Below are 10,869 nucleotides of genomic sequence, written 5' to 3' on the forward strand. Positions count from 1 at the left end.
AATAATTTATTAGGAGATTTGAATTTCATTAGTTTTACATGAGCATTACCACATACGCGATTATCTCTTGGCAACTACTCGTATCACAGTTTGCATGCAGATTAAATTGCAAGTTTGTTAGAAAATATCTAAACATCTAAAATTTAAGCTTAACATTAAAATTGTAATTAATTTATTAAAACAAACAAATAAACGGAAAACAATTAGTTTAATGTCATGTTTTTGTTTTATTTCATTTATTTGCTCATCACTTTTTCATTGCGAAATCGAGTTGAAAGCTACTTCGGCACTTCGCTTCACTTCAGAGTAATGATGACGTCCTCGAACGATAATTAATGCCAACTTAAGATATTTATTGAAAATAGAATTCGAATTAGTGTCGTTTATGAATCTTAACTCCAGCGTGGCATGCAAGCCGACATATGTTGCCAATGATAAATACAAATTGCAGCTTAAATTGTTTGGGCTTAAGTCAATTCTGAGGCGGCATTAGCTGTTGTCTTTCTATGGGTTCCTATTGGGGCTTGATTGAGTTTCGTTCCGAGCTTGAGGCACTTAACACACTACACAACAATAAATTCAAACGCTGCACCAGAAAGCGCGTTTAAGTGTTGGTGCAATAAATTAGCATTAGAAGTGGAGTTCTTTAGCCATGACGACGGCCACTGAAGGTGGCCAACTGCAACATGCAACCATTGCCGCTATATGTTGGCACTTTACTGAAGAAGAACGAATCGAATCGCCGGCCGGTATGCGTGAAGCGCAATACATACATTAATGAACACATCACATTACGTGCTGAAGGCCTGAAGACTGTTTAGGGAGAGCAGTGGATCATATAAACAATTAAATGAACTAAAAACCCTCGAAAATAAATTGACGTAAATATTCACTTGTTTGCTAGATTAGAATTCGTTTGACTGCACACTTTGCAGGCAATCGCAAACGGTACTTACAGCACAAAAAAAAAAGAGAAAAAAATAGCAAAAATAATAAACAAAAAAGGTTACAAAAAACTAAAGTCAAAAGTATTTTAATTTTAACAAAAATTAAAAATTACTTGAAATTGAAAGTTCGCAAAGCGAATACCGTTGAGAGTCAGGCAACTCATCTAAGTCAGGCAACTGAGCGAAGCAAGCCAAGACGGCCAAATGGAAGTCGACTGACTGAACCATAATTAACTGCTGCGGTTACTTATGAGCACAATGCAGCCGTATGGCTTTGTTGTTACTATTATTGTCAGTGCTGTTGGTGATTTTATTGTTGCTAGAATAGAATTTAAATTAAAGCGCGGGGTGTAGCGGCTTACATAGTCGTAGGTAAATACTATGTAATCATACCTTGTCTTTGAGTAATCTTCGTCATTGGCAAAGGCATACTGTCGAGTATAAATACTGGATACAAGTTTTGTTGGGATATTAGTTGCGGCATAAGCTCAGTGGTGTAACGAAGATGAAGCGCGCAATTGTTTTGTTATTGCTCGGAACGAGTGCAGTTGCTATGGCAGGTTTCCTTGGCGGAGGCGGCGGTAGTGGCGGTTGGAGTGGCGGCTCAGGTGGTGGTTGGTCTGGAGGTGGTGTATCTGCTTGGCCAGGAAAATCTTCTTATGGTGGTAGTGGTGGTGGCGGCTGGTCAGGTGGCGGTGGCAGTGGCGGTTGGTTAGGTGGTGGTAGCTCTGGTGGTGGTTGGTCAGGTGGTGGTGGTGGCATCTCTGCTTGGCCAAGTAAATCCTACGGCAGTGGTGGTGGCGGTGGCTGGTCAGGTGCTTCATCGTATAGCAGTCTTTCGAAAGGACTTGGAGGTGGCTGGTCTGGTGGCGGCGGCGGTGGTGGTGGTTGGCCAAGTAAATCCAGTTATGGTAGCGGCGGCGGTGGCGGTTGGAAATTAGGTGGTGGTGGTGGTGGTGGCGGTTGGTCACTTGGTGGTGGCAGTGGCGGTTGGTCTAAAGGAATAAGCAGTGGCTGGAAAAGCGGTGGTGGTGGTGGTGGAGGTGGCTGGTCATATGGTGGCGGCGGCGGTAAAGGCGGTTGGAGTGGTGGCGGCGGTGGTAAAGGTGGTTGGAGTGGTGGTGGCGGTGGTTGGTAATGATAATACCAGCATTGCTGCATGAGGTGACTTTAATAGTGGATGTGATAAAATCATTTATTAAGAATTGAATTCTAAATAATCATTGTACCTGAAGCTACCTTCTCGTTTGTTTATAAAAAGTATTTTTTATGTGTAAAATTTAATAAAAATGTGTATCTAAAGTAATTGAAATAAATTAGTTGGTGCATTATTTTTTTTGGAAATAAGTCAAGAGTGTACACATAAAGCTTTATTGAGGAGAAATGAATTGACAGTGTCAATAATGATAATGAGATCCCTTGAAATAAGCGTTTAATGCGATTTGTTACACGACAATAAATAGTATATATATCATATAAAAAAATAATGTATTTGTAGTGAATGGAAAAACAAAATTGACATTTTAAATGCCGCAATGAATAATGAACTAAAGCCTTAAGATACTTCATCAGGTTATTTTGGTTAGTAAGGCAGGCTACATAAAAATATTTTTTTCATTTTTTAAAATTTATTTATATTTCAATAACAGATAACGATATTCGTTGCGATTTACGTGAAATAATATTAATTAAAAAAAATTACTAACTAATTGATTAATTAATAATATTTGATTTTATATATTCAAAATAAATGGATTGTGTAATTTTGTATATGCACCTATCATATATAAAATTCCATATAATATATATAGATATCATATGTATGTTTATTAGTATTTCTATTTAAAGTAGAGCATAGATAAGAATTTATATGAACACATTCATTGCCACATTATGTAGCAGTATATCACAAGACTTTTTCTACATCATATAATGACATATCATAAAATTTATTTCATTTTCATTCATATTTTCATGCACTTCATAAAAAAATGAATTTATAAAATCGAGTTTAAATCATGTTATATGGTAAGAACTTTTTCTTAATATATGGAAGATTATAAATCCTACTTCATTTTAATGGATTGAAGTCACTTAAAACGAAATTTTTTATAAGTCAAAGACAACAGCCGAAACTTAAAAAAAAACGATAAATAAGAAGTGAATTCCTTTGACTGATAATTTGTCACATAAGATGATTACATTAAAGATTTATAAAAGAGAATATTTAACTATCTTTCGATCAGCTGGGTATCTAGGATTGAGTCAAACCAAGTTACAGTCAAGCCAATCGTTGTCGTAGTTCTATTTAAATATAGAAAAATATTAAAATGTATAGTTTGCGGACTGGTTGGGAATTCTTATAATCGGATGTACGATTCGTTTAAAAAGTAGTGGACGAAATTTGCACGTGATTTTATAAAGAGAAATCCACACATACAAATCGTGATCAACTATTTTATTATGGCACTAAACATAATATCGTTTTACATATATTATATCAATTTGATTTTGTTTCAACTTTTTCAAGTAATATAATTAATCTTGCAGACAGTATAAGGCACGTCACCTCTTCTCTACTCATTGTAAAAAGCAGTTTATCTGTCATATGTGGATTTAAATGTTGATAATGTTATAAAAATTTCAGTAAGAACGTCACCTTATTGTCTGTCATTCAAAGATATAAGCTTGTAGTTTCGCTTTCAGTCATGGTCCTTTTTCTCTTGATTAACAGTAAATTTTTAAAATATGCACTAGGTTTACATATAGCTTAATTAATATAGCTAACTGTTATCGCTGTCAGTCAATTTTAGCCGAATTTCTTTGGTTTACAAGTTGTACAATATCGATATATACTTAAATCGATTATGGGTTGAAGATAGCTTTTGAAATTTCCATTTCCTTAAAGCATAGATATTTCAACACCAATCTTCCTCTCTCTCTCTCTCTGTGACCAAGAGAAAAATAGGTTATTACATATAAATTTAATGTACTTACTTTGTTGAAGGGGGGCATCAGGAATATAAGATCAACAGTTGAGTGCAATAAGCCAAATTTTAATTGCGTATTAAACCATAACAGACAAAGCAATGGCCCATATAAAACACAACTGTGAGACCCTACCTTTCACGGTTGGCATTTAAAACCTGTAATAAGTCAATACAAGTGCATAACACAATTACAAAATTTAAGATGATTGCACTTTATTGCTCTCTGTTGTAGTGATCTCTGCGGATCATGAATTATTAATATGATGTAGTATTAAAAATTTAAAATATGATAAGTTGTAACAAGAGACATATAGTACTGTCGCATAATATCAAGGTAGATTATTGCTGTAGACTGATAGACTGATAGACTGAAATCTTAATAAGCGACAGATTTTAGTAAATAAATCTAAATATAGTTTTATTTGATAATAATATTTGGATATCTAATGTATCCAGGAAGTGGAGAAACATAGAAGCCTGTAATGACTATGAAGTAGCTTCGGATTCTTTGAAGAGAGCATTTCATATACAAGCGTTGGTTGTTAATAAGCTGGCAAAAGTTGTGTTAATTCATCCTAAGCTCTCAGTATGTGATTTTTTCGCACATAAAATATCTACTGAAAGTGGAAACATATATTAAAATATCTGTACACAACACATCAATATTTACAATATTTTCATTCATTGGGTTTTATGCACTAGACCGAATTAGAGAAGGTGTTTGATAGTCTGCTTTTTTCTTAGTTTTGCATCTCTACATCTCTATCCATTCTTGGGGCGTTTTAATCTTTTCGTCAGTAGCCAGTGGTTGTATCTATATGAGAACACATTTCTTCGTATTGAAGTCTCTTTGATTTTTCAAAAAAATCTGTGTAAATGATGTTGTAGTTTCAGTATAGCTTAAATTTATTTATTTTCTTCTACTACCGCTTATGATCTCTGTTGAAATCTTAGTACAAAGTTACTTATTGTAATAACGTTATTATAATAATCTGATCTGATGGAAATCAGTTATGCCCGAATGTAAGTGCAAGTAATATTAAAATCATTTAGAAAATTTAGTAAAATAATCTAAGATCAAGTACAGGTTCAGTTTGATATACAAAAAATGCTAATTTTGCATAATGGATGCACTACATTAGCTAAGATTTTAATTGACCGCCTAAAGCAAAAAACAAAACGTGCACTCAAGTTCGCTTACAAAATCTATTATTGGTGTGTTAGGTACATCAGCAGAGATTCAAATTTATAAGAAAAGCTTCATATTTTTATAAATAATACGTAATAAATAATAATAATAAATTTTTGAAATTTATTTATAAGTTCATTAATATTTTAAATCTTTACATTACTAGATATTGTTAAATTATTAGATTGATAACAACGACAAAATAAACTAAGCTTAAAAGTATTTAGAAATACTTCTAAAATATGATTCAATATGATTCGTCTTTTTGGACTACTACAAAATTACGAGAATTACGAAGTGGCGTAGTCAAAATTGTGTTAATGTGGGGGATATATGTACTAGAAAATACTTTTTTGGCAGATTATTTGCACTGTGTTATGCATAGGTGCTATGCTATTCCAATAATGTCGTTTGACATATAAATTCTCTTACGCGCTTTTTAAGTATATTGGCAAAATAATGAGATCATTATACTTCCAAGAATTTTATCGTATTCCAATATACTAAAGTGGCTTTACTGCAGATTAATATCATCATATTTTAGCTTATATTTTGGTCTCCATTTGTATTGTAAGTAGTGTTTGAATCTACAAATCATTTCGTTTAGTTTGTCTAAATTAAACAGAAAATTTAAACAAATTTTACTTATAATTTGTCAATTTTTATTATACCAGAGCAACATCTAAAACTTACTGAACACGATCCGCTTCAGCGCAGTCGCCAGTAGACAATTTTTTCATTTATTATAGTTTATAGCTGCACCGAATGGAAAGTATCGCGTAATATTACGTTTGGGTTAAAGTTTAACAATCTCTTGCGATTCTTAATTTATTTTTGTAAATATTTAAATTTACGGCAATCTTGTTTGCACTGCAATTGCGCCGTAGGCAAACGTAAACGTAAAATATTAAACAGATTAAATTTGAAATATTAATCCGAATGGACGTTATCATTAAATGTGCCAGTTGACTTAATTTTGCAAAATCAGCTCAATGGAAAAACAACAAAAAAAAATTTGAAAAAATAATTGATCGATCAGGAAATATTAGAAAATAATATTTTTCCATTAAGAGTGCACTTTGTAAAGTTATTATTAAATTCACTATATTTCTAAATATAAATACACAAATCTGTAGGTTTTTATGTAATTCTGGACTTTATTAAAAGATGCAAATGAACACAAAAAATCTAAACTTAATTTGAGTTGTTAGCTTAACGCAGTGAATTGGCACTTTATTATTGCAAATGTATCGTTTGTATGGCTTTTTAGACGTTATTGATTCACCAATAACCACCGCCGCCTTTTCCTTTACCACCATTACCACCACCGCCATGACCACCACCGCCATAGCCACCACCGCCGCGACCGCCACCGCCACCTTTTCCTCTGCCACCTCCACCTCCACCGAATCCACCGCCTAATCCACCACCATATCCACCACCACCGCCTCCATGACCACCACCACCTCCATGACCACCACCGCCGCCTTTGCCACCGCCGCCAAAACCTCCGTTTCTGCCGCCGCCGCCTCCTTTTCCACCTCCATAACCGCCACCACCACCACCGCCTCCACTTGGTTGCCATCCGCCACCGCCTCCTCCACGTCCACCATTGCCATAACCACCACCACCACCTCCATTACTAAATTTGCCATTTTTACCACCGCCATTGCCTCCGCCTCCATAACCACCTAGTCCACCTCCACCGCCACTGCTACCGAATCCACCACCACCACCACTGCTTTGCCAAGGACCCTTGCCTCCTCCACCACCGCCGCCGCCACCATATCCACCGCCACCGCCGCCGCCACAGCAACCATTACCCAAGGTTCCTGCCGATACTACCGCAACGATAGCAAGCAATAAAATTGCAATGCTAGTACGCATTCTAATAAATACGTATTACTAAAAATTTATTTAAACCTAATTAAATCTGCTAGAAACGTATTCAGTAAGTTACTTGAATGCAGTCGTTCAAATTACTAATGTTCTTCTCAGAACTATCGTCGCATTTATATACGAAAATTACTGCATCTTTTTTTAAGTTTTTTTCTCCCTTCGGTGCAATTAGTCAAGTTCAATAAGTAAATTGCGAACATAAAACGAATTGGATTGATCACACTCAACCTATGCACAATGCATGCACTCCACATCATCATCATCATCATGGTCATCATCACCTTCATCATAGTCATCAACATCATAATCAGTCGATTAGTTCAGTCGTTAGAGTCTTAAAATCTAGCAAACGATTCATTTGGAGCACTGGGCAAAAACAATAGCTAAGATTTTATTAATTATTATTATTTATGCAAATTTTAAGTATGAGTATTTCTCTAAACACATAATTACACACTTCAAAACGAAATAAAAAGTTTAATAATAATTTTATTATTATTATTAACTATTATTTTATATTCATCAACAAACAGTCAACAATTCATTCTGTTTCCTAAATCTGTGAGTAAAAATTTCAATTTAATAGATATTTAAAATGATTTATTCATTAAAATATTTATCACTTTTTTAATGTAATAATTATATTAGAATTATTATTGATATTAATATAAAAAATACCACATACCATATATATTTTATATATATAGACGTTAGAAATTTACCTCTCTATGAAAATTGAACACCATAGATGTCGCTTTTAAAATTTCGTAGGAAGCGAAAATTTTTTATCGAAACCAATTATCATTTTAGTTCATAACTCTTAATTAATTAGATTAATTTTACAGTGTATAATGCCATATATTAATTTTTGGTATACTAATTAAAAAATATGTTAACTACAGGACTACAGTAATCAAGAAGTTATTTGCAGAAATAAAAAGACATTTTTAATCTATGAATATATGTGTAAGTCCTTTCATGCAAACCTTTCAGGAAGTGACAGATGATATCGCAGAAGATTATTACATGTAAGAAAGCTTAAAAAAGAAAATGTATGTATTAAAACGACATTGATATTATTAAAATCATTTAAAATGATGTCGGGAATTTCGTTATATTTCAGGCGGTGTTTTTAAATGATATTTTAGATATTAATATACTGTGCTTAAAAAACTTTTATTATTATTAAATTGAAGCACTTGAGCACTTTTACTCTTTCTTAACTCGAGGTATTTTTAAAACCCCTCTTTACGGCTTGACTGGATTATTGTTTATGACTTCATCAGACTAAGCAATAATTGACCTCAGATCTGCATACCTCCCCAAAGAGCATGTAACCATTCTGAGATTTGATAACGCGGTGTTGGTAAGTCTGTCTGTATATCACTATTGTTTTTTCCTTAAATTTTGGAAAAAAAAATTTGAGAATATTGTGGTAAAGACTATGAGTTTCACAAAGCTGTAATGAATTCCACACAAAATGAAAATAAATGCAGTCACTACTTTGACCGGATGGATCTTATGGGTCACAAACCATAAGACTACATTCCACATCACTTTCATACTTAATAGCTATACATCCTAGGCAATAACACTAAACTGTCGTTAAATAGCTTAAATAGTTTCGGATATTTTAAATACCAAAGTTATCCGATTAATCGATTTTCAATGAAGGCTCCGAAGTTAAAAACAAAATCGGATTTTTGTAAATCCTAAGTCTTCGATTATCTGGATTTGTGGTTATTATTCGCAGTGCAATTATTCGGAGACTTGGTGAGCAAAAGTTAAAGGGAGAGCACAAAATGCAAACGAACGTGCCTCACACAATAAATACAAATACTTCATAAGACCAAATACGAATTACACTATTACTTCTATACACTTCTAGTTGTTAACATTTATATGTTTCTCAACATTATAATAAATAAAATCAATTAATCAATTTGGATATATTACTTTCAATATATAGTATATCTATTCTTTAGAGCTCATCAGAAAATATAAAGAATAATTAGAATTACGTTATGGTATATCATAAATTAAAAACTCACCAACATTTTCAAATATCCATTTTTAAATCAGAATTCGTCAAAAGTAGATTAAAAAATACCTTGAAAAATGGTATCCCTATATTTCAGGTCAAAGAGCTTGTAACAATTGAAAACTCACGGCATAGGTACACCGTTAGACCGTCCAGCAATTAGACATTATTATGATTGTTAGTAATTTTTCTATTTTTGTACGTCTATTCTTACCCCTTTTACTGTTAAAGAACATTACATTATAAACTACTTCTATAGAAGACGTGCATATCAGAAAAAAATCCCTCATATTATAAGTCATTAATATGGGGTTGTAAGGGTAAAAGGCGTTTTGGCTTACCGCAGATATGTTACCTTAAAGAGAGGCGATTCAAAATGAAACTGGCAATTTGTTTAATGATTTAAAGTCAATATAACGCTGCAGAAGTAAAAAAAAATCGCTTGGAGAACTTGCGGTACCAATAGGATTTTATATGAAGTCATAACACATACATATATAGACGGCATGTTGACATTGAATCGCAATGTTACTAGATATTATGTGGAATGAAAAATATTGAATAGAAAAATGGAACGGTTCCGGCAATATTTACAGACACGATATCTCTGTAGAACTACGACAAATGAATAAGTGATTGGCATGTCTTTATATGATTTAATGAAAACCAATACAACAATACAACGGCATAAATTAGAACACTTTTATTCTTTCGAATCCTTGCAAAAATAAAAACCTTATATACTTTTCATTGATTGATTGAGGTATGACCTTTAATTCCTGTAATTTATCTTTTATATCCACAATCAACTTGAGTCGCCTTCACTTGAGTTCCCTTCATCAAAGTGGTTATAATAACTACGGGAAGAGTTAAAGTCACACAGAGTCAAATGAGTACGTTACTTGGTCTAAAATATTTCCAAAGTACTTTACAAACCGCGACATCTTCTATTTGTCTTTTTCAAACTATTACATTCCAAATATTTTGTCCTAAGTTATGGGGCTTAAGTTTGCGGGCGTGATGATGTGTAAAAGTATATATACTTAAAGTGCATAAGACTAACAAAACTATAATGATAATTTTGTTTTAGAAAAAACGTTTATATTTAAAATTCATTATTAAGTGTTATTGAAATGTTTCAAGTATTTTACATAGCTTTTTTCCATTCTATGCAAATCATTTTATTACATTTTTTTTTAAAAATTCTTATATTTATTTGTAAGCCAATAATATTTCATGTAAAAATTGTATTCACAACATAAACTTACATTCGTAATTACTTTTTATTAAAATAAATGTATTCAATTAAGAACATTTACTTCTGAGTAACTTTGTTGCTAATGATACTTGAACCCAAACACAAATTTTTGAGTGATTTTAAAATGGATTCATAAAGTAATTAATCAAATTAAATCATCTATTAAGTATTTAGTAACCACTTATGAACATTAAAATCATATTAATAACATATATAACGTAAAATGTTTGTCTGTCTGCTTTTCTAAAAATATGAAGACCTCATGGTGTCTTTAAAAGGTAGACATATATATGAAAGTAATATAATTTAATAAATATAAGATAGAAGCATAAAGATAATAATAATAAAAACAATAATTTAGCAAAACAAAATTGCCTATACTATTCTTTTCTATCTACTGTATTAAGTAACTTAAAAAATAACAAAAATTAGTTATTAAAAATAACAAACAAAAAAAAAAATAGTAAATTAATAAACAAACAATAAAACTTTACAAAACTACTGTTTATTGAGTTTCCATTTTACAAACAATCTAATTAATTATT

The 10,869-nt window shown here is 32.3% G+C and overlaps 2 protein-coding genes across 2 annotated transcripts; one reads left to right on the top strand and one right to left on the bottom strand.

The window, feature by feature from the left end:
* Positions 1 to 1,452: 1,452 nt before the first annotated feature.
* LOC119666817 (loricrin-like) lies at positions 1,453 to 2,085 on the top strand. Its single transcript, XM_038076098.1, has one exon. The coding sequence runs from the start codon at positions 1,453 to 1,455 to the stop codon at positions 2,083 to 2,085; it is 633 nt and encodes a 210-aa protein (XP_037932026.1).
* A 4,172-nt stretch (positions 2,086 to 6,257) lies between these two features.
* Positions 6,258 to 7,104, bottom strand: LOC119670460 (acanthoscurrin-2-like). The gene has a single exon (XM_038080726.1). It carries the CDS (start codon positions 7,011 to 7,013, stop codon positions 6,408 to 6,410), a length of 606 nt encoding a protein of 201 aa, XP_037936654.1. The 5' UTR covers positions 7,014 to 7,104; the 3' UTR covers positions 6,258 to 6,407.
* Between the last annotated feature and the right edge of the window lie 3,765 nt (positions 7,105 to 10,869).

Source organism: Teleopsis dalmanni, chromosome 1 (genome assembly GCF_002237135.1).
Source record: "Teleopsis dalmanni isolate 2A chromosome 1, ASM223713v2, whole genome shotgun sequence".
Classification (NCBI taxonomy): domain Eukaryota; kingdom Metazoa; phylum Arthropoda; class Insecta; order Diptera; family Diopsidae; genus Teleopsis; species Teleopsis dalmanni.

Excerpts from the sequence above, each read along its gene's own strand:
- LOC119670460 (XM_038080726.1), bottom strand. The coding sequence starts at position 7,013 with ATGCGTACTAGCATTGCAATTTTATTGCTTGCTATCGTTGCGGTAGTA.
- LOC119666817 (XM_038076098.1), top strand. The coding sequence starts at position 1,453 with ATGAAGCGCGCAATTGTTTTGTTATTGCTCGGAACGAGTGCAGTTGCT.